The following is a 24,748-nucleotide window of genomic DNA, read 5'->3' as shown; positions in this document are numbered from 1 at the left end:
TTTTTAGACAAGCAGTGATTGCAGTGCTTTTATTGTGGTCAAGTGTGAAAATAGTGTGATGATGGTAAAGCTTTTGGAGTCGTCCTCGACCAGACTTTCTTGTGTATGTGTAGCAGTGTGTAACAAAAGGAGATTTTATAGGTAGTTTATCAGGAATGGAAAACATCCTTCAATGTGTGACTCGACGTTCACATGTCTTTGTAGAAGAAAAACTGCTGAATAAAAGACAGAAAAGAAGAAAATGAAGAATTAAACAATAAATGAAGGTCTAAATATAAAAAGTGAAATTTAGGACAGGTACTGTTGTCACGGCTCAACATGAGCGAAGAGCGAAGACCCGAACGCACAGCTCGGGAGACAGGACTTAGAACAGAACAGGGTTTATTGGTATCAAACCCAAACAGCAGGCAAAAACCTGAGTCAAGCAGGCAATCGTCAAAACCAGTAATCAAAAGATCATGAAGCTGCTTGAGAAATACAAGATCTGAGTGTCATTCTCATTTTAGTTGCATTAATTATTTTGTATAGTCCCCCCTCATCACATGTATTGTAATCACCTTGTATGCATTTCTGGTTTTCACATAATGGTGTGATCCTATATCTTCACATCTGAGTGGTCGTGATGCATTTGCTGACCAATCAAAAAAAGTTTGAAAAGAATGATCACGAGAAGGAAAAATCTGGGAGCCGGCTCTTCGGATTCACTACAAAGCATCGGCTCTCATAGACGAGGCTTTTGTGCGTGCCACATCACTAATTTTAGTATCCAGCGAAGTTAGAGCATTGGTTGTGGAGTGATACAATAAAACTTTAAAACATAAATTGTATCGTTACCTTACTGGTAAAAACCCACTCATATATGTAGGTATGTACAGTAGATAGAGGTTTTGCAGCTAATTGTGAAAAGCTACAATAACGCGTACAGTATCACGCGTACGTATTAAAATGACAGCTGCTCAGGTAACACTTTTCCCAGTTCAGCACAGAGGATAAGCAGTATGTGGTGATTTCTGAACTTTATGTGGCGGCTGAGGGGGAGCATGACCTCGATCTTAATGAGACGCTGCTGTTTTTAAGGCTGAAAATTACAAAGCAGCAGGCGAGCGCGGATGTGGGCATTGTCAACTATCCTCTGAATACAATATTAAGTAAAATCAGACAAATATTAAGTAAAATCAGACACAGACAACAAGAAACAAAGTTGGACACTGGGAGAGAATGTGTCATAGTAAAGCAGTGAAAGAAGCACAATATTTCCTGGGTGCTGTCGTAAATTCACAAAAGAATGATGAACAATGGACAGTGCATACAATATTATCAGTCACAACATCGGTCACATATTCACAGTTTTCCAGAAACCTTTTTACAAAAACTTTTTTACCCGCCCCGCTGGAACCCGCTATGAGAAAGGAAAGCTGAGCTTTTAGCCCCAGAACAAAGTCCACCCCCACCACATCCACGTCTTAATACCCGAAAGGCACACTCGACCCTCCTGGAGGCAGCCGCCTCTTGTCAAACACCACTCTTTAGTTTTTATCCACCAAAAAACGTTTTTTTAAATAAAAGTCTTTTTGTCACAGGATTCCAGACTCGGTTGTTTCATTATAGTTTTCCACCAGGTCTTTAATGGAATCAAAATTATTGCGCCGACAACATTCTAACGCCTGTGTGATCCCCTTGACTTTACCCGCTCCATGTGGACGTTCACTTCCGTCTGGCGTAGCCTGTCGTAAAAGCGGCTATAAAAACATTGTCGCTCCTGTTGAGGCGAGACACGACCCTCTCGCTGCTGCAGTGCTGAATCAGGGATCACAAGATTGCGGACAGTGTCTATGACTAAGGTTTTGGAGCGAGTCAGAACCAGGGAAACCAAAGTAATGAATGAAAATAGGCACTGTAGGCAAAAGAAAGAACTATGTATCAGCGTGACAGTGAGTGTTAGTTGAGGTCTGTGTCAGAGTTTGTTCCTCTTCAGCAGCTGCAGTTGGTTCCTGCTGTAACAGCTCAGTGTCTCTGACTGAGGAGGTTTTTGTACGGCCGTAAATCATTGTGTGAACAGATCGACACTGTTTATATAATGGTAACTCTGACAGTAATAAACTGCAGCATCTTCAGCCTGAACTCCTCTGATGGTCAAAGTGAAGTCAGAGCCGCTTCCACTGCCACTAAACCGACCTGGTGTCCCTGAATGCAGCTTTTTTACATAATACATCAGGAGCTTTGGGCTCTGACCAGGTTTCTGTTGGTACCAGGACATAGCCTCCTCACCACTAGTCCACCTATAAACAGCTGGGTTGGTTTTACAGGTGAGCGTCACAGTGGATCCTGCAGTGAACGTCTCCACTGGAGGCTGAGTCACCGTCACCTGACCACTGCATCCTGCAGACAACAAGCAACCATTGATTTATCAGCAGAAATCAAGGAGAGAAAAAGCAGCACATCATGTTTGAAGCCTTGCTGAGTGAGTGAACCTGTAAAGCAGCAGCAGAGCAGCGTCCAGATGAGGATGGTGATGAGAGTCATGCTGCTTGTGCTTCCTGCTGTGTTGACTGACACATGTGAGTCCTGCAGTGTTGAACTCACACCACTATAAACCTTGTGAGTTCACTGGAGGATCAGCTGATGATGCAAAGCCTCCTCTATGGAAATGACTGGTCTGCTCTCAACACACAAGCAGTTGAGGGATTTTTGTGTTTTGAAGATTTTGTTTACAATTAGTTTTTTTTGTTGTTTGTTTATCGCTGATTATATAATTCAAGAATCTATTTAGATTGTTTTCTTGTAGTAATTTTAACTGATGGATTAAAAAAAAACTAAAGAAGGAGATAAAATTATATTGCTTCATGAAAACTAATAGTTTCTATGACTGTTGTCATAAAATGAACTAGAATTAAAGAAATAAATACTTTTAAAATTACATTAATTCTTTTACTTATTGTAGTTTGTCATAGTATTAATTTTATGATGTTACTGGAACAAACCAGGTCTGTTCTCATTGGACAGAGTCTTGTTGACAGTGCAGGAGGTTTTTGTACGACCACTTCATGACTTTGTATCACTGTGGTGGACGTTTGGTGGAGGAACCAAACTCATCGAGTTCTGTAAGTACAGAGATTTTTACTTTGTTCAATATTTAGCAGTAAATTAATCCTTGAATTTGTTTGTTTGACAGCGTGATCAATGTTAACTTTTGAATGTTGCTAAAATGTATTATTTAATCAAAGGTCAGTTCAACTTGTTAAAATGTCAGCAATTATTTAAATAAGATAAAGAAAAGCCATATGATCAAATGTTTTCATTATTATACAAAATATGTGTTTTCGAAAGTTTACTATCTCATGGTTACAATCTTCAAAACTTATTAACTATCATTTGTATTTGAGGCATTTGAGGTATTTGAAAGAAATTCAGGATTTTCTATTACTAATAATATATAATTTATTTTTTACAAATGATTGTATCCGTAAATGCAGCTGGTTGTTGAGTTGATGCTTCATTTATTCTACATGTAGAGAAAAGGAAGTGAAAGAGACAGATGACAAAGGTTTAACCGTTAAACACTAATGTTTCAGTTCAGTCACTTAAAACAACAAAATGATCAGTCGACTTATTAACTGTCACATATTATGAAGCAGACATGAAAATATGATCAAATATTAGGATTCATTGTCCATTTTAGTTGTTGGACCCTTGAATCTGGTGATGTTGTGATACTGAGTGACTGATAGCAGCAACAGTAGAAGCAGATGTGTTTGATGGAGTGCAGAATCGGAGGTTTTGCTGCTCGTCACACCTTGATGTGAACCTTCTCTCTCTCTCTCTCTCTCTCTCTCTCTCTCTCTCTCTCTCTCTCTCTCCTTCTCTCTCCTCTCTCTCTCTCTCTCTCTCTCTCTCCTATCTCTCCTCCATGGGTGTGGTGCCGCCCACCCTGAGCGTCCTGCCTCCCTCCACACAGGAGCTGGAGCGGGGCAGTGCCACAGTGGTGTGTGTGTCCAGTGGGGGCTTCCCCTCCACCTGGAGTCTGGCCTGGAAGGTGGGGGGCAGCAGCTCCTCAGGGGGGTCGCACAGCCCAGAGGTCCTGGGGACGGACGGCCGCTACGGCAGGAGCAGCACCCTGAGCCTGTCTGCAGAGCAGTGGAGGAAGGCGGGCTCAGTGAGCTGTGAGGCCAGTCTGACTGGACAGAGCCCTGTCACTCAAAGCCTCAACCCTGACCTCTGCTCTGAAACAACAGCCACTCTGTGCTGAGGCCAAATGTGCCTTTACACACAGATCACACATGATCAGTGTGATGTGATCTAAGGTTATTCAGCAGTTTGTGTGTCTTTACAGCTTTTGCACATTGTTACAGTCACATGTTGGACTTTTGTGCTTCTGCAAAACAAATAAATATTTGATGCTCTCATGCTGTATCTGCTCGTTGTGTTTAATGAATAAATGATTCTCAAGTGTATTAACTAACAGCCCTTGTTAAATAGCTTTATTAAATCTCATGCACAGACATCAGACATGGAGACTTCATCATGGCACAGATTTCAGTGTGACTCAGTGGAAAGTGTTCAATCAGGCCGTGACAGCAGAGTTTAAACTCTGAGGAGCAGTGAAGCGTCACAATCATGCAAACTCCCCACCCAGGAAGACGAACACACACCTGTTACAGTGAAACTGAAAGAGCAGAAGCAGCAGCAGCTCATCTCTTCACCAACATGTGCAAAATAAACACATCCTCAGAAAACGTAGAGTTAGTTTGTGTAGATTATTCAGGAGGTGCTTAGTTAACAACAGGCCTCACATGAGGAGCAGCAGCTCTGTGCTGGATTAACACCATGTTTAATGATAAAACAGTGAGTTATGGTAAAATTCACACAGTTTTATGGACATGATGTTGATGGTTTAGAGACTTTACCAGCATCTTTGGTTGAAGGTTTAATCCCCAACTTTTGAAGCACTTTATGTTGTTTCTAAATCTCTGTCTCCACAAGCATCACGGTGGTGCGGTGTGTAGCACTGTCGCCTCGCAGCAGGAAGTGGGTTTGATTCCCGGGTGCCTTTCTGTGAGGAGTTAGCAGGTTCTCTCCATGTCTGTGTGGGTTCTCTCCGGGTTTCCGCCTTCCTCAGTGATTGGCTCCTCTACATTGCCTGTAGTGTGTGTCTGAGTGTGTGTGAATGGTTGTTGGTCTCTGTGTGGCCCTGTGATGGACTGGTGACCTGTTCAGGGTGTACCCTGTTTCTGGCCCTCAGCTAGCTGGGATAGGCTCCAGTTCCCTGGGAAGAAGCTGCCTAAAATGGCTGGATGTCTCCACAAACATGAGTCGACACCAAAGATGTCACAGTTCAGACCTCCGTCCTCTTTCCTTTTCTGTGTTCGTTCCTGTCTTCTTTGTCTAGCTTGTCTCCTGATTAATGATTTATGTAATAATAAATATATATCAGTAAAGTAACATAACATAGAAATAAACATAAATAAGGGCACAAATCAGATTAACACATGTCAATAATTGTATTAATAACAATTACATTAATAATAATCTTACAGAAAGTGCTTTTTCTGATACTTGGATACACTTATGTTTGTGTATTTATATGCACATAAGTAAATAATGTTACAACGCTGTGCAGAACTGGTACCCAATTGCAGAAAAGCAGGCAGGCAATGAGTATGTCCACAGTATTTAATAAAACAAGGGAGTGTAACACAAAATGGCTTGCAATGGCAAGGTACTTAACAAGTTGCAACTAACAAAAGGAGCGTGCCAGGGCACGGTAAAAAAACAAGCAGCTGGAAATACAATAGGGCCGGTTCCTCTTAAACCAGCAGTCTATGAACAAAAAAACAAGAGGCACATGAAGCATGGCAGCAGGTTCAAAAAGGCAACTTACGTCAGACCTGTGTCAACTTGGACAACCTACTTTGTTAGTTAGTTAGTTAGTTAGTTAGTTAGTTAGTTAGTTAGTTAGTTAGTTAGTTAGTTAGTTAGTTAGTTAGTTAGTTAGTTAACAAAAACCATGTGGAGCTCTGCAGGTTGATGTGGATGTGACTTGTAGCTGTGATGCTTCTGGTTGTTGACACTGAACAACCTTGGACACGTGTGGTGATTATAAATATTTGAAAAAGGAGAATCTATTATTATTTTTTTTTATTTTTTTAAGTTTAACTGTTGTTCCCTTCAAGGTTTACTTAATTTAAATTCATAAGAATTTCACAAAAAAATTGTGACATGTAGTGAGAGTTGGTTAAGATTAGTTAGTTAATTAGAATCTCTAACATGTTTGTTGAGTTTAGTTTCATCACTGAGTTCAGCGTTTGTGTCAGAGTTTGTTCCTCTTCAGCAGCTGCAGTTGGTTCCTGCTGTAACAGCTCAGTGTCTCTGACTGAGGAGGTTTTTGTACGGCCGTAAATCACTGTGTGAACACTCCACCACTATGGTAACTCTGACAGTAATAAACTGCAGCATCTTCAGCCTGAACTCCTCTAATGGTCAAAGTGAAGTCAGAGCCGCTTCCACTGCCACTAAACCGATCTGGTGTCCCTGACTGTAAGGTTTTCACCCAATATATCAGGAGCTTTGGGCTCTGACCAGGTTTCTGTTGGTACCAGGACATACAGTCAGCATTATTCCTCCTATAAACATCTCTGTTGGTTTTACAGGTGAGCGTCACAGTGGATCCTGCAGTGAACGTCTCCACTGGAGGCTGAGTCACCGTCACCTGACCACTGCATCCTGCAGACAAAAAGCAACCATTGATTTATCAGCAGAAATCAAGGAGAGAAAAAGCAGCACATCATGTTTGAAGCCTTGCTGAGTGAGTGAACCTGTAAAGCAGCAGCAGAGCAGCGTCCAGATGAGGATGGTGATGAGAGTCATGCTGCTTGTGCTTCCTGCTGTGTTGACTGACACATGTGAGTCCTGCAGTGTTGAACTCACACCACTATAAACCTTGTGAGTTCACTGGAGGATCAGCTGATGATGCAAAGCCTCCTCTATGGAAATGACTGGTCTGCTCTCAACACACTCAACACAAGGCGGGAAACAGCATCAAACTTGGATTAATAGCATTTATTATCTTACCGGGAAAACAGCACACTTTTTTGTTAATACTGTAGTTGTCTTCATTGAAAAGACTCTTATTTGTTGTTCAGACTTTTGTTGTCACTTCATGAGAATTTCCTCACTGTGCTTTATTTTCAAACACACATCAGTGACTTTGTTCACCGTTTATTTATTTATTTTACAGGTAGTGAAAGAGACTGATGACAAAGGTTTTAACTGCTTTAAGTAAATGAGTCACACCTTCTTTTCAGTCAAACCCTGGAGACCAAGTAAAGCTGCATGGTAGAAACTGCCTGAGGGGATGTTTCTGTTTTATTTATATCAGGGTTGTGTTCACTGGACCGTTCTTCCTCATCACAGTCTTGTCGTCGACCATCTGCACCTGCAGCAGGTTGTTTGTAACTATAACTATGTTTGTGACTATAAGGACATCATCCCAACCAACAATGTAGTAAGGCTGCTCCACAGCGTCTGCATTCTAACGTTAATCTACTGCACAGAGCAGCCACACAGTACTTTAAGGACACACACCGTCTTCCTCCCAGAAGGTTTTGATGATGGAGGCGACCACTGATGGACCACCTATCTCTCAAGAGAGATAGAGACTATCTGTCGATACCATAGAAGCAGCCATGGGGTACTGCAGCAAAGCAGTCCCAGAGGAGGGAGGCACAGGTCCAGTAATCAGGTCACGCTGCCACAACCAGCGGATAGGAAGCACAGCCACAGTTAGAGGAGGTGGCAGCGAAGGGGGCGGGACTTAAGGGAGACTCACGTGCTTTGCTGCCCTTCCACCTCGTCTCCTGCACACACATACATCCAGCTTCCTTCTCTCCATCATTTCTGCAGCTCTCTGCCTTTCCCTGTCATTGTGCCAACGTTAAGAGTCCCTATGCTCACATCTATGCTGCTTCGTTTCCTATTCTCTGTCTCTACAAAAACCCTTCTGCCTCCTCTCCTTCTTTGACCAACAGTACAGTTAATCAGTTTCCACCGGCACCCTGTCAGTTAACATCATCGGTGGCGGGCTTTTGTTTACCTGGACCACGACTGATCCAGCATGAAATTCTTATAGACGATTTGTTTTTGGCAAGTTTTACGCCAAAAGCCCTTCCTGACGCAACCCTCTCTATTTATCCGGGCCTGGGACCGGCACAGAAGTCACTGACTTGGCTAGATTCAATACAGTAAATAATAAAACTAAATAAATCAGAACTCTCCTCTTAATTGTTGTCGATAGTGATTCAGTCCAATGAACCACTTCTTGTATAAAATGGTGGATAGAAAATCCACCATTTTCAGGCACATTCTTTTACCAGGTCCACAGAGCATCCACCACCACCAGCCTCAGACACTGACCTAAAACCTAATAAAACATGATTAAACATACAGTAAGTGAGACAGTACAAAAGAACTTAATGTGCACGCTACAAATAGAACTAATGTCTATTAATGGTGAAGCACTGAGCAAACTGACACAATTGGGCTGAAATCGACTCACTCCTCAAAATATTTGACAATTAGCAAACAAAAGAGATAAATTAATACTTACACAATGGTTAAAAGTCTAAACATAAAAGCTGAAAATGATGAGAGTTATGATGTGGAAAAGAATTATTGGAGAGAGAAAATAAATTAAAAGTAGAAACAGATCTGAGTAAATTGCAAACTGACACACGAGTCTTTCAGATGTTTATATTGATTTAGTGAAAGTATTTTTTGCTTTGAAACTAATAAATAAAACCTGTTACTGTAATGAGAATCTACAGTAAAATGTTTGTTGAGGCCAGTTTCAACTGAGTTCACTGTCTCAGTTTTTCAGTGTCAGAGTTTGTTCCTCTTCAGCAGCTGCAGTTGGTTCCTGCTGTAACAGCTCAGTGTCTCTGACTGAGGAGGTTTTTGTACGGGGGTAAATCACTGTGTCAACACCCAGGCACTGTTTATCTCATGAGCACCCTGACAGTAATAAACTGCAGCATCTTCAGCCTGAACTCCTCTGATGGTCATCTCAGCGTTCACACCATCTCCTTTACCAGAGAATCGGGACGAAAATTCACTAGTAGGTTTTGTAGCATAGTAAATAACCAGTTTAGGAGCGGAACCAGTTTTCTGCTGGTACCAGCTCACTCTACTATCTCCATCTGAATAAACATGAACCTGTGGGTTGGTTTTACAGGTCAGAGTGACTGTGGATCCAATAGAAGCTGTTGCTACAGGAGGCTGAGTCACAGTCACTTGGCTTTTAACTCCTGGAATTAAGAAATCAAAACACTTTCAATTAATATTCAATATGTTTGTCTTCACATATGTGTATAAGTCGACAGTGAGTAAAACTATGAGTTGTCTGAATTACTAGTTCACTTTGGTGTTGTTTACCTGTAAAGCAGCAGCAGAGCAGCGTCCAGATGAGGATGGTGATGAGAGTCATGCTGCTTGTGCTTCCTGCTGTGTTGACTGACACATGTGAGTCCTGCAGTGTTGAACTCACACCACTATAAACCTTGTGAGTTCACTGGAGGATCAGCTGATGATGCAAAGCCTCCTCTATGGAAATGAATGACAACACACGCAACACAAGGCGGGAAACACCATCAGGACAAACTGCTGGATTCATCACATTTAGCATCTTACTGGAAAAATATTACATTGTTTTGCACAGACTCTTATACTGTATGTAGCTCAGGCATCTTTTGTCGACTGTGCTTCACTTTTGGAAGAGTTCCTGCACAGTGACTTATCATCTTATTGGGAAAACGGCACAGTTTATACTGTTGTTGTCTTCATCGCAAATACTCTTATTTGTAGGAAAGACGATTTTTTTTCACGTCATGAGAATTTCCTCACTGTGCTTCATTTTCAAACACTTTTCAGTGACTGTTTTATTTATATCAGGGTTGTGTTCACTGGACCGTTCTTCCTCATCACAATCTAGTGGTCGACCATCTGCTTCTGCAGCAGGTTGTTTGTAGCAGAGCTCTGACTCACGTCATCACCATGGCCATCAAGACCATAATAATCAACACCTTTAAACTGAACACATGTGGATGAGTCCAGTGAAAATCACCTGAGAGGACATTAAACAATGTAAAGAGAGTTTATAGCTGATCCCCAGTACAGAGCATGGAGTTCTGTCACACATCACTTGTACAGCAGTGGTCTGTTCTGTTCTGCCTCTGTCCTACACATTATCATGTGTAGTTGGTAGAGCAGACTGGAAAACAAGCAGGGCAGCACCATTACCCAGTCCTTTGGAGGCATTAACAGGTGTATGATGCTCCCTGCTGGTCAGACTCAGTTACACTTTATTTCAACATTTTTCAAATGCATTAACGTTGTTGTTTGTTTTCTTTCATATATTCTGACTATTGTGGGAAACATTAAGTAAAAGGTGTTTAAACAAGCAGTGATTGTGCTTTGATTGTGGTCAAGTGTGAAAATAGTGTGATGATGGTAAAGCTTTTAGAAGCCGCTTTGCTGAATTACTCTCCTGAATCCCTAAAAGGTCAATTCAGCCCTGGATTGTTTTATTAGGACACAGCAGCTGCCATGGACTCTCATGTGGTGAATAATGGGCCAAACAGCGGCTTTATTGCAAGGGCCAGTTTTAGCGCTCAGTCGCATGAATTTCATCTCAGCCCAATACACGCGGACAATTTTTTTCTGCGAGAGGCTGCTCTTAAATTCTGTTAATTTAAGAATTAAACTCACAAGAGCCAGCAACGCCTTCTGTTTAATGCACGTCGTGCTGGGGGCTTCTCTGTTTGTGAAGGAAGTAACCGGTGTCCCCTGCTAACACTTGGACACTTGTCGGTCCTGACCAAACTTTTTCTCGGGGTTCTGCCCAAATATGTTGTTACAGGCCTGGTTAACCATAAGGCTTTTACCAGGAGTACCATGAACCCTTTCAGGTTTATACACGCAAATATTGAGTTTTTAGCTTTATGCAGAGACGAGAGACAAATTTGTGGGAAAAGCGCTGCATTTTGAACACGGTGCCTCTCTCAGGGAGTATTACAGCTTAATCACCGCTACAGGGCGACGCCTGAAAGACCAGCTCTGTGTTTCAACAGATGTGGCTACTGGAATAGGTTTATACCTTGAAGGTAAATGAATGAGCTGACAGGAAACTACGGTTTCAAGTCAAAGTTGAATAAGGAAAATAATGAAGTCCAGATAAGTTCATTAAGATACACTATGGAAAATGAAGCCGAACACATATTCAGCTCATTCACCTTCAGCGAGGAAGGGGGCAAGAACAAGTTTGACATTGTGTTAAGAAAATATGACGAGTATTTCTTTTCCAAGCGAAACGTGATCCACGAGCGAGCTTGTTTCTACCAACGAGTACAGCAAGAATCTTTTATAAGAACCTTATACGACCTGTCAGAACATTGTGATTTTGGACAACACAGAAATGAACGCATACGGGACATGATAGTTGTGGGCATCGTAGATGAGGAGCTGTCGCGCAAATTGCAGCTGATGTCAAGTCTCACGTTAGCGCAAACAATTCAAAGTGTAGCCAGAGTGAAGAGGTGGCTCCAAGTGCACCAGCAAGACGAAGCAAGTGCTTCAATACAAGAGAACGCCCAAAAAAATACAGATATGAAGCAGAAATGGAAACCTAAAAGGAAAAACGAACGAGGTGAACATAAATGTGCACAATGTGGTAAAATCAGACACAGACAACAAGAAACAAAGTTGGACACTGGGAGAGAATGTGTTATAGTAAAGCAGTGAGAGAAGCACTTTTTATTTCCTGTGCTGTCGTAAATTCACAAAAGAATGATGAACAATGGACAGTGCATACAATATTATCAGTCACAACATCGGTCACATATTCACAGTTTTCCAGGAACCTTTTAGAAATTTTTTTTTTACCCACCCCGCTGGAACCCGCTATGAGAAAGGAAAGCAGAGCTTTTAGCCCCAGAACAAAGTCCACCCCCACCACATCCATGTCTTAATACCCAAAAGGCAAACTCGACCCTCCTGGAGGCAGCCGCCTCTTGTCAAACACCACTCTTTAGTTTTTATCCACCAAAACGTTTTTAAATAAAAATCTTTTTGTCACAGGCAATGTCGTGTTGCGCAGCAGTCAGGATTCCAGACTCTGTTGTTTCAATATAGTTTTCCACCAAGTCTTTAATGGAATCAAAATTATTGCGCTGACAGCATTCTAACGCCTGTGTGATCCCCTTGACTTTACCCTCTGCCTTTAGGCCTCTCAAGCCGCTCCATGTGGACGTTCACTTCCGTCTGGCGTAGCCTGTCGTAAAAGCGGCTATAAAAACATTATCGCTCCTGTTGAGGCGAGACACGACCCTCTCGCTGCTGCAGTGCTGAATCAACGCCACCTCGTCTTTCAGAACAGTGAAGTATTTTACTTTCCCGGCTTCCTGAAAATAACAGCTTGAAAAACTATTCAGGCGTACGCACTATTTCAGTCTAAATTACATTTAGCTTTCCCCGAAAATTGCAAGATCTAGAACAGAGGAAAGAATCCTAGCAGCCAGGGAGCCCACACACCTTCAGTTCCAAGAGGGCAGGTGTTTTGATCCAAGCCACCCACACAGAGCCCTCCAGGCACAGCTGCAACAGCCACAGAGACAGCACCCGAGGTCAGAGTGGGTCACAGTGGGTCAACGCTGTCCGCCCCATGAGAACCAGGGGCAAACACTCCCCCTGGTGGGGGGGAGTCCACCACCCCCACACGAGCAGAGCGGGGCCTACCCCATTGGCCCGACCCCATCCCCTGGCATCACACCGGCCTGCAGCACAAGGCCAGCAATTGGTGGGGTTCAGCAGAAAAGACACCACCCAGGCAGACGATCAGTGAGTGTGTGGAGCTAAAGTGCACTGAAGGTGGGTGACACATCCAGGAGCACGACCGCTGGCTGACGGTGTGTCCCCCGGACAGTGCCCCCCCTAACCCTAAATGTCTTTTTGCAGTTAAAACTGGGTGGTGATCTCTCCACCAGGGCCAGTGGGCGAGGCCACAACTGGCCTCAGCCCCAGGCACCAGTGAAAGAGTCCACCCTCGTCCCTAAATGTATGTGTATGTGGCTAAGTATGAGGAATTTTGGGAGATCGCCAATTCTCCGAGGGGTCCAGCAGACAGAGCCATCAATGTAAAGGCTCCGTCCACTGGCCCCCCCGGAAGGAGCCCCCAGATTCCTGGACAAGTGTGTATGACTAATGCAATTAAAACTGCAGAGCATCCCACTTGGGAGGGACGGAACCACTTCCCAGTAGCCCTGGTCCCTCCATCAGCAGGACGTCCTTCGCAGACCTAAGTGGATGAATGTGGAGAAATGTAGTTGGGAAGCAGAGCACCAGGGTCCGCAGAGCCAGGTTCCCGACTGGCTCTGCTACCCATCTCACCGCCCCCCACAACCCCCAGCCAGGAAGAGACAGCCGAGACCCAGGGACCGCAGTACTACTGCCCAGGCGCCACACGCAGCTCAGCCAGAGCCATCCTCACCCTTCTTTCACACTTACCCAATCTCTCACACAAGTATGCTCATGCTCGCCCCATGTAGTGCTACACTCAAACCTACACACATACTCTGCGGTTGTGCATTGAGGGCCAACCTCCGCCCAGGGCCCAATGAAGGTCGTAGCCCGAGTAGTCCGCCAACCCCCCCCCCAAGCGGAACCGAGCAGTTACCAGAAGACGTCAGACCGCTAGGGCAGGCAGCACCCCGCCCGAGCAGGGGCAGCGCCCCAGGGGAGAGACACCCCTCCGGGCACAGGCAGGCACCCTCGGAGGGACTCCTCCGGACACAGGTGACTCAGGTCTCCACCCCCAGGTCCGCCCCCCGCACACCGGCAGGGAGGCGCGCCTCCGCTCCCCGGAAACAGGCACACGCCAACCCTCCAAATGGCCCTACTCCGGCACAGGACCACAGGTCTCAGCAGCCACCACACCCCCACCGCAGGGGACCCATGCGGCCAGCCCTGAATCCACCAGTCCTGTTGTCCAGGTTCCTTAGGTAGGCAGGAACCCCCAACCACCAGTTACCCCCCCCACCACTGTGCCAGACATGACGCAGCACCCGAGCTCCACATCCTTACCTGGAAATGGAATCAATCAGAGTACAGTTTTGGTCATTGATTTGATGAAGCAGACAATGTGTCTAAGGTGGTATAATCTAACAAGCTGTTCAGGTACTGAGTAATGCTTAATTTTTTTTAGTTTTCCAGTTCATAAGGATGATTTACTTTGCGACACAGAGGGCAGAAAGAAGTGTGTGTGATGAGTTTGTCTCTAGATCAAGCCCACTTAGATCTCCTAGAAGACAAAGTGCAGGGGCCGCTGGGATTGGACAGCTTAACTGGGTTGACAGGTGTTCACATACTCTTTGCCAAAATTGCTGTTCAGGTGAACATGACCAGAATGCATGTAGGAATCTATCTGCTGTGTTATCTGTAAAGTGAGGGCAAATATTTGAGTTTGTGAGACCCATTTGGAACATCCTTTGTCCTGTATAGTGAGTTCTATGAAGAATTTTGTATTGTATTAGTTGTAAATTTGTATTTTTTGTCATTCTGAATAAATTAGAACACATATTATTCCAGAACGTGTGATTAGTGGTGATGTTGAGATCAGCTTCCCATTTAAAGATCGGAAGGCTCACTGTCTGATCTACATTGGAAATTAAGATATAGATTTTGGATACTGTCCTTTTCCCTCATATATCAATAAATCGCTCTATTACTGGTGGTGGTTGCATGTGGATGGGAGTATTCTTACTTTTTGCATTAAGTATTGACTTTAATTGTTGGTATTCTAAGAAATTGGCACTAGTGATTTCATAGTGGGACATTAGTTCTTCAAAAGAGGTAAACTTGACTCTTGTGAAAACATGTTTCAGATTTGTTATCCCTTTGATATGCCAAGTTGGAAAGTTTATTACCTTTTTGTTTTGTATGATGTCTGGATTGTTCCAGAGAGGTGTGTTTTGGCAAAGCGAAGACCGATTAATTTTAAGAAAATCCCACCAGGCTGTCAGAGATGCTTTTATGCTAATGCTCTGGTAACAACTATGATGTTTGATTTTGTTGCTGATAAAGGGCAGATCTGCAACTTTAATATTTCCACAAAATGTTTGTTCAATGTCTATCCAGGAGGAGTTTGCTGGCATGGGTTTTATCCATTTGTGGACATCGTTCAGTCTATTGGCAAGAAAATAGTGGTGGAAGTTCTAGGCCGCCGGAGCATTTGGATTTTTGTGGAGTTTTTAAACTAATTCGTGGTGGCTTGGTTTTCCACAAAAACTGTGACATGTAGGAGTCTAATGTCTTAAACCACGCCTGGGCTGGCTGAGTTGAAATCATTGAGAATATGTAATTAATTTTGGGCAGGATCATCATTTTTATGGTGGCAATTCTTCCCATAAAGGAAATGGGTAAGGACTGCCATCTTTTGAGGTCGGCTTCTATTTGTTTTAATAATGGATTGTAGTTTAGATCAATAAGCTCTGATAGCTTAGGCGACAATTCAATGCCCAAGTATTTAATGTTCCCTGAATGGAGTGTGGTAGAAGAGATGTTAGTCACCTTAAGGTTAAGTGGTAGCACTATACTGTAGATATGGTCCAGTTAATAGAGTATTCTGAAAGTCCTGAGAATTCATCTATGAGGCTGATAGTTGTAGGAAGACACGTCTGTGGCTCCAGGAGAAACAGTAACACATCGTCAGCATATAAACTCATTTTATGATTTACTGATTTGGTCGATATTCCAGTAATTCCTTCATGCTGTCTTATAGCTGCGGCTAGAGGTTCAAAAAATATTGCAAATAGTGATGGGGAAAGTGGGCAGCCCTGTCTTGTCCCTCTATGCAGATTAAACCGTGGTGAGATCTGGTTGTTTGTTCTGACTGCGGCGTTTGCTGAGCTGTATAAAATTTGGATCCAGTCTATGAATGATGTCCCAATGCCGAATTTGTGCAGAGTGGCTAAAAGAAACTTCCAGTTTACTCTATCGAAAGCTTTTTCTGCATCTAAGGAGACGATGGCTGACTCTAGTTTATGGGTGGTGAAATAATCAATTAAATTAATTAGTCTGTTCATATTGTTTGTTGACTGTCTACCTTTAATAAAGCCTGTTTGATCAGAGTGAATTATATATGGAGTGATTTTTTCTAATCTTCTAGCAAGTGCTTTACACACTATTTTTAGATCTACATTTATTAGTGAAATTGGTCTATAACTCGATGGGAGTGTAGGGTCTTTTCCTGGTTTTTGGAGCAGGCTTATGAAGGCAGAATTCATATTTGTGGGTAATGAATGCTGTTGTTTAATTTCAAATACCATTTTGTAAAAGCTGTGTGCCAGCATGGACCAGAACTCCTTATAAAATTCAGTTGGGAATTCATCTGGTCCTGGAGCTTTTTTATTGGGCATCTCCTGCAGAGCTTCATGTAGTTCTGCCAAAGATAACAATGAGTCTAGAGTTGTGGATTGTGTTTCCTTTAGCTTTGGCAGTTCTAGTTTATTCAGAAACTCCTCTATGGCTGAGGTGGATGGATCTATTTGGGACGTATATAACTCTTTTGGTTAATAACACTGATAAAACCTATATGAACAACAATAGTGGTGAAACTTATTTTTTTAACTTTCTTTACTTTTAACTTCAACTGTTGTTCACTTAAGGGTTACTTATAGATTTTGATCTATAAGAATTACACAAAAAGCGTTAGGGATAATGTGACATGTAGTGAGTGTTTGTTGAGTTTAGTTTCAGGTCTGAGTTCAGTGTCTGTGTCAGAGTTTGTTCCTCTTCAGCAACTGCAGTTGGTTCCTGCTGTAACAGCTCAGTGTCTCTGACTGAGGAGGTTTTTGTACGGCACTAAATCACTGTGTGAACAATACACTATCATCGCCACCAAGCTCACCCAGACAGTAATAAACTGCAGCATCTTCAGCCTGAACTCCTCTGATGGTCAAAGTGAAGTCGGAGCCGCTTCCACTGCCACTAAACCGATCTGGTAACCCTGATTGCAGATTTTTTACATAATAGATCAGGAGCTTTGGGCTCTGTCCAGGTTTCTGTTGGTACCAGGACAGAGCCTCATCAGGTGTAAATATTTTAACAGATAACCAGTAGAAGATTTAAGGATTTTTGTAGTTTGTAGATTTTGTAAACATTCAATTTTTTTTTTGTTGTAAAAGTGTTTCTGGCTTTATCACTGATTATTTAATTTAAGAATCTATTCCGAATTTTTTAATCAGCATCATAGTGCACCTGTTTTCATGTAGTACTGTAACTTTAACTGATGGATTAAAAAAACTAAAGAAAGAGATAATATTATATTGCTTCATGAAAACTAATAGTTTCTATGACTGTTGTCATAAAATGAACCAAAACTGAAGAAATAAATACTTTTAAAATGACGGTAATTCATTTTCTTATTGTACTTTGTCATAGGGTTGATTTTATGATGTTACTGGAACAAACCAGGTTTGTTCTCATTGGACAGAGTCTTGTTGACAGTGCAGGAGGTTTTTGTACGACCACTTCATGACTTTGTATCACTGTGGTATACGTTTGGTGGAGGAACCAAACTCGTCGTTGACTGTAAGTACAGACATTTTTTTACTTTGTTCAATATTTAGCAGTAAATTAATGCTTGAATTTAGTTTTTTTTCTTGACAGTGTGATCAATATTAGTTTTTAGTTTTTGCTAAAATGTCTCAGTCGTTGAAAAGCTGAACCCAACCTGTTTAAAATGTCAGATCAATATTTATTCCATTTTTTTATATTATAGAATCTGTACATGAGGCAATTGTCTGAAATAATTTGTTATATTGCCAGAAAATTACTTTAATAAATAAATTCATAGAAAGCTCACCATAATATTAATTATTATTTGTATTTGCAACAATGAAATGAATTCTGGTTTACTGTTTAGTTTTTATAGAAATGCTTGTAAATGCAGCTGGTTGTTGTGTTGATGCTTCGTTTATTCTACATGTAGAGAAAAGGAAGTGAAAGTGACAGATGACAAAGGTTTAACCGTTTAACACTAATGTTTCAGTTCAGTCGCTTAAAACAACAAAATGATCAGTCGACTTATTAACTGTTACATATGATGAAGCAGACATGAAAATATGATCAAATATTAGGATTCATTGTCCATTTTAGTTGTTGGACCCTTGAATCTGGTGATGTTGTGATACTGAGTGACTGATAGCAGCAACAGTAGAAGCAGATGTGTTTGATGGAGTGCAGAATCGGAGGTTTTGCTGCTCGTCACACCTTGATGTGAACCTTCTCTCTCTCTCTCCTCTCTCTCTCTCCTCTCTTCTCCTCTCTCTCTCTCTCTCTTTCTCTCTCTCTCTCTCTCTCTTTCTCCTCTCTCTTCTCTCTCTGTCTTTCTTCTTATCCTCTCTCTCTCTCTCTCTCTCTCTCTCTCTCTCTCCTCTCTCTCTCTCTCTCTCCTCCAGTGGGTGTGGTGCCGCCCACCCTGAGCGTCCTGCCTCCCTCCACACAGGAGCTGGAGCGGGGCAGTGCCACAGTGGTGTGTGTGTCCAGTGGGGGCTTCCCCTCCACCTGGAGTCTGGCCTGGAAGGTGGGGGGCAGCAGCTCCTCAGGGGGGTCGCACAGCCCAGAGGTCCTGGGGACGGACGGCCGCTACGGCAGGAGCAGCACCCTGAGCCTGTCTGCAGAGCAGTGGAGGAAGGCGGGCTCAGTGAGCTGTGAGGCCAGTCTGACTGGACAGAGCCCTGTCACTCAAAGCCTCAACCCTGACCTCTGCTCTGAAACAACAGCCACTCAGTGCTGAGGCCAAATGTGCCTTTACACACAGGTCACACGTGATCAGTGTGATGTGATCTAAGGTTATTCAGCAGTTTGTGTGTCTTCACAGCTTTTGCACATTGTTACAGTCACATGTTGGACTTTTGTGCTTCTGCAAAACAAATAAATATTTGATGCTCTCATGCTGTATCTGCTCGTTGTGTTTAATGAATAAATGATTCTCAAGTGTATTAACTAACAGCCCTTGTTAAATAGCTTTATTAAATCTCATGCACAGACATCAGACATGGAGACTTCATCCTGACACAGATTTCAGTGTGACTCAGTGGAAAGTGTTCAATCAGGCCGTGACAGCAGAGTTTAAACTCTGAGGAGCAGTGAAGCGTCACAATCATGCAAACTCCACCCAGGAAGACGAACACACACCTGTTACAGTGAAACTGAAAGAGCAGAAGCAGCAGCAGCTCATCTCTTCACCAACATGTGCACAATAGAAAACGTAGAGTTAGTTTGTGTAGATTATTCAGGAGGTGCTTAGTTAACAACAGGCCTCACATGAGGAGCAGCAGCTCTGTGCTGGATTAACACCATGTTTGATGATAAAACAGTAAGTTATTGTAACATTCACACAGTTTTATGGACATGATGTTGATGGTTTAGAGACTTTACCAGCATCTTTGGTTGAAGGTTTAATCCCCAACTTTTGAAGCACTTTATGTTGTTTCTAAATCTCTGTCTCTACAAGCATCACGGTGGTGCGGTGTGTAGCACTGTCGCCTCGCAGCAGGAAGTGGGTTTGATTCCCGGGTGCCTTTCTGTGAGGAGTTAGCAGGTTCTCTCCATGTCTGTGTGGGTTCTCTCCGGGTTTCCGCCTTCCTCAGTGATTGGCTCCTCTACATTGCCTGTAGTGTGTGTCTGAGTGTGTGTGAATGGTTGTTGGTCTCTGTGTGGCCCTGTGATGGACTGGTGACCTGTTCAGGGTGTACCCTGTTTCTGGCCCTCAGCTAGCTGGGATAGGCTCCAGTTCCCTGGGAAGAAGCTGCCTAAAATGGCTGGATGTCTCCACAAACATGAGTCGACACCAAAGATGTCACAGTTCAGACCTCCGTCCTCCTTCCTTTTCTGTGTTCGTTCCTGTCTTCTTTGTCTAGCTTGTCTCCTGATTAATGATTTATGTAATAATAAATATATATCAGTAAAGTAACATAACATAGAAATAAACATAAATAAGGGCACAAATCAGATTAACACATGTCAATAATTGTATTAATAACAATTACATTAATAATAATCTTACAGAAAGTGCTTTTTCTGATACTTGGATACACTTATGTTTGTGTATTTATATGCACATAAGTAAATAATGTTACAACGCTGTGCAGAACTGGTACCCAATTGCAGAAAAGCAGGCAGGCAATGAGTATGTCCACAGTATTTAATAAAACAAGGGAGTGTAACACAAAATGGCTTGCAATGGCAAGGTACTTAACAAGTTGCAACTAACAAAAGGAGCGTGCCAGGGCACGGTAAAAAAACAAGCAGCTGGAAATACAATAGGGCCGGTTCCTCTTAAACCAGCAGTCTATGAACAAAAAAACAAGAGGCACATGAAGCATGGCAGCAGGTTCAAAAAGGCAACTTACGTCAGACCTGTGTCAACTTGGACAACCTACTTTGTTAGTTAGTTAGTTAGTTAGTTAGTTAGTTAGTTAGTTAGTTAGTTAGTTAGTTAGTTAGTTAGTTAGTTAGTTAGTTAGTTAGTTAGTTAGTTAGTTAGTTAGTTAACAAAAACCATGTGGAGCTCTGCAGATTGATGTGGATGTGACTTGTAGCTGTGATGCTTCTGGTTGTTGACACTGAACAACCTTGGACACGTGTGGTGATTATAAATATTTGAAAAAGGAGAATCTATTATTATTATTAATTTTTTTAAGTTTAACTGTTGTTCCCTTTAAGGGTCACTTATTAATTTAAATTCATAAGAATTTCACAAAAAAATTGTGACATGTAGTGAGAGTTGGTTAAGATTAGTTAGTTAATTAGAATCTCTAACATGTTTGTTGAGTTTAGTTTCATCACTGAGTTCAGCGTTTGTGTCAGAGTTTGTTCCTCTTCAGCAGCTGCAGTTGGTTCCTGCTGTAACAGCTCAGTGTCTCTGACTGAGGAGGTTTTTGTACGGCCGTAAATCACTGTGTGAACACTCCACCACTATGAGCACTCTGACAGTAATAAACTGCAGCATCTTCAGCCTGAACTCCTCTGATGGTCAAAGTGAAGTCAGAGCCGCTTCCACTGCCGCTAAACCGATCTGGTGTCCCTGAATGCAGCTTTTTTACATAATAGATCAGGAGCTTTGGGCTCTGACCAGGTTTCTGTTGGTACCAGAACATACCCTCATCACCATCACCCACTTATAAACAGCTGGGTTGGTTTTACAGGTGAGCGTCACAGTGGATCCTGCAGTGAACGTCTCCACTGGAGGCTGAGTCACCGTCACCTGACCACTGCATCCTGCAGACAAAAAGCAACCATTGATTTATCAGCAGAAATCAAGGAGAGAAAAAGCAGCACATCATGTTTGAAGCCTTGCTGAGTGAGTGAGTGAACCTGTAAAGCAGCAGCAGAGCAGCGTCCAGATGAGGATGGTGATGAGAGTCATGCTGCTTGTGCTTCCTGCTGTGTTGACTGACACATGTGAGTCCTGCAGTGTTGAACTCACACCACTATAAACCTTGTGAGTTCACTGGAGGATCAGCTGATGATGCAAAGCCTCCTCTATGGAAATGACTGGTCTGCTCTCAACACACTCAACACAAGGCGGGAAACAGCATCAAACTGTCAGATTATTAATGGCATTTAGAAAAGCCTATTTTGTTTATAGTTGTCTTCACTGCACAGACTCTTATTTGGAGCTCAGACATCTTTTATACAATAACTTATTATTTTACATGTAGTGAAAAGGAAGTGAAAGACACAAAGGTTTTAACTGCTTTAAGTAAATGAGTCACACCTTCTTTTCAGTCAAACCCTGGAGACCAAGTAAAGCTGCATGGTAGAAACTGCCTGAGGGGATGTTTCTGTTTTATTTATATCAGGATCGTGTTCACTGGACCGTTCTTCCTCATCACAGTCTTGTCGCCGACCATCTGCACCTGCAAGAGGTTGTTTGTAGCAAAGCTCTGACTCACGTCAACATAACAAGAAATACAATAAAAAATTTCCAACGTCTTCAAAGTGAAGAGTGCAGTGAAAATGACCTGCGAGGACATTCACATTTTCGAAATCAGCGATGTGAATATTATTGGAATGCAAAACTTCATAAAAAAGGCAAACTCACACCTGTTCTGGTAGAAAAGTAGAAAAAGTTCACAAAATGTTGAATCATATGCACAAAATGTTGATTCCGTTCTTTCTAGACTCCACTAATCAGCAGCATGGAGGCCCCTGCTGGCCCAGCTCTGCTCCGTTCCTGTATCACATCAGAGGTCACAGTAGTAACAAGGCTTTATACTGCCCCCTTGTGGCAGAAACCACGAATTAAATCCATCATCCAAATACACATTTATTTAAGGCCACTTTTAATACTAATTTATGTGGATGTGTTTCAATGCCAGAATTTGTTGGTTTCATGATGAACAACAACACATTTCAAACCTCTCATCTCACACACACACTCTGACTGGAATGTGTTCTGGTCCAGAGCCTCAGGGTGGAGTCCAGCCTGCTCAGCATCTGTGTCAACCTGCTTAGTACCATTTAAGCAGGTTTTATTGCATCGTGCACCGCTCTAAAGGCAAATTGTATAAAAAATTAAAATACTTTCCAGTGATTGTCTTTACGAGCGATATGAGGGACAGACTTTCTGCCCTGCACCGGCTAAAACAAACAGTCAACAAATTGTTTTTTCTGTTGTTAGTTTAAAAAAAATACAAAAACATACACAAACGTCTCATAAGCTATAAGACATTACCAATACACATGGTCACATGTTACCATAGCAACCGCAGACAACATATGCAAATGTGCCATTTCATGATTAGCTGACGTCTGTACAGGAAAGGCCACAAATAGAACAGACATGGTCGTCTGTTACTGTGACAAAATAAATATGGTGGCTTCAGTAGAGGCGTGCTGTGTTGAGTGTGGAGGCGTTCAACTCTAACGCGCTGCGATGGTGACGTCCTTAGAGCCGGAGATTCAGCGGTTGCTCTTCATGGCCTCTTTAGCAGCGAGGATGAGGGGAGTGAGGCTGGACAGAGGTTTGGCCAGCTTCAGGAACGGATGCTACAGACACACAGAAATACACCATCAACCGCTGCCAACGTAGAGTCAGGTATTAATGACTCAACAGTCTCTGAGAGATATATGGACACATTCAGGTAATATTAGAGTCTCGCTCTGGGTTGGAGCAGGTGAATGTGTCAGGTTTAGGCAGAGCTCGGACCCACATGCACAGCACAGAGACCACAGGCAGAACGTAGGGTTAAACGGTTTATTCAGAATCACAGACAATCCGGGTCATGCACAGTCAATCACGGGGCTTCGGTACCGGTGGGGCAGGCTGGTTCGGATCCGGAGCAGGCAGAGGTTCGGTAACAGAAGAGCGCAATTTTACGGTACCGTGAGGGAGCAGGCTGTCTCGTAGTCGGGCGGTCAGGTTCGTTATCCAAGAGCAATCCAAGCAGTAGTACGGATCAGGGAGTCGGCAGGAATCAGAAGTCAGGAACGGAACAGGGTCAAGGCACATGAACAGAGTAACTAATTGCTGGAAAGTGTAGTCTGGCTTACAACGATCTGGCAAGGTGTTCTGGGGCTGATGGTGCTTAAGAATGCTGAGGATAATTACTGATATGGAACAGGTGAGACTAATGACGACTGGAAGTAAAGCTGAAACTAAGGTGAGGTGGCAGGAAACCGGAAATATAATGCAGTAAGGCAGGATGTGACTCGTAGACGTGACAGAATGAAAGCGTTAGCAGTGTTGTGTGAGTGTCAGCTAGAAAGGAAGGTGGACAAGACAGTGGTGAGAGCAGCTCTGCTCTATGGGTTAGAGACGGCAGGAGTAAGAAAGAGACAGGAGGCAGAGATGGAGGCCGCAGAGATGAAGATGCTGAGGTTCTCCTTAGGAGTGAGGAGGTTGGACAGAATCAGGAACCAGCTCATCAGAGGGACGGCTCACATTGCTGCATTAGCAACAACGTCAGAGAGGCCAAACTGAGATGGTTTGGACATGTGCAGAGGAGGGATGGTGAATATATTGGTAGAAGGATGTTGGAGATGGAGCTGCCAGGCAAGAGGACGACCATGGAGGAGATGGATGTGCTGACAGAGGACATGAGGTTGGATGGTGAGAGTGGAGAAGATGTCCAGGATAGAGATGGATGGAGAAGGATGATTCGCTGAGGGGACCCCTGATGGGAAAAGCCCAAAGAGAAGTAGATTAGAGTCTGGCTCTACCTGCAGCAGTTCTCGGCCCGATCCTCGTTTCTCCACGTCCATTTCCAGACAACGGGACAAGAAGGACCTGAAGACAGGAGACAGCTTCTCTGGACTCTGGAGCTCAGGAGTCCCGTTGGTGGCGATTAAATACAGAGCCTGAACGCAGCAACAGTTTATCATCAGCATGTTTGCACAGCCACAAACATACAGACAAGACTATACATTGAAAGTTTAACCACATGATGGTGCCAGAGTAAAAGTCACTGATTAGTTTCACACAACAAGTTTTAACAAAAGGATGGAAGAAAAAAATTTTTTTCACTTTCACTTTTACTACTGTCTGTAGTACTGTAATAACCCAAAGCTGAAAATGAACTTTCCAGACAGAAAAGCACAAATAGAAGACAAACAAACTACAAAGCAAATTATTGTTAGGTCCAGTATAAACACGGATGCACCTGCAAATACGTACATTCACACAAATGCTGCATAG

General features: G+C 42.9%; 1 protein-coding gene and 1 pseudogene across 1 annotated transcript; both read right to left on the bottom strand.

Moving 5' to 3' along the window:
* The window catches only part of LOC114848746 (Ig kappa chain V-III region MOPC 63-like), a 47,576-nt pseudogene extending 25,935 nt beyond the window's left edge, over positions 1-21,641 (bottom strand).
* A 719-nt stretch (positions 21,642-22,360) lies between these two features.
* On the bottom strand, positions 22,361-24,456 carry LOC129603621 (serine/threonine-protein kinase PAK 2-like). Its single transcript, XM_055505889.1, has 2 exons — positions 24,274-24,456; positions 22,361-23,100 (listed from the first exon to the last, which is right to left on the bottom strand). Exons 1-2 carry the CDS (start codon positions 24,439-24,441, stop codon positions 23,014-23,016), a joined length of 255 nt encoding a protein of 84 aa, XP_055361864.1. The 5' UTR covers positions 24,442-24,456; the 3' UTR covers positions 22,361-23,013.
* Positions 24,457-24,748: the final 292 nt, after the last annotated feature.

The sequence above is a fragment of the Betta splendens genome, chromosome 22 (genome assembly GCF_900634795.4).
Source record: "Betta splendens chromosome 22, fBetSpl5.4, whole genome shotgun sequence".
Lineage (NCBI taxonomy): Eukaryota > Metazoa > Chordata > Actinopteri > Anabantiformes > Osphronemidae > Betta > Betta splendens.
This window is presented reverse-complemented; position numbering and strand designations above follow the sequence as displayed.

Coding starts and splice junctions, on each gene's coding strand:
- LOC129603621 (XM_055505889.1), bottom strand. CDS start 24,441: ATGCTGATGATAAACTGTTGCTGCGTTCAGGCTCTGTATTTAATCGCC. Junction 23,101..24,273: donor CGGGCCGAGAACTGCTGCAG/GTAGAGCCAGAC, acceptor GTGTGTCTGTAG/CATCCGTTCCTGAAGCTGGC.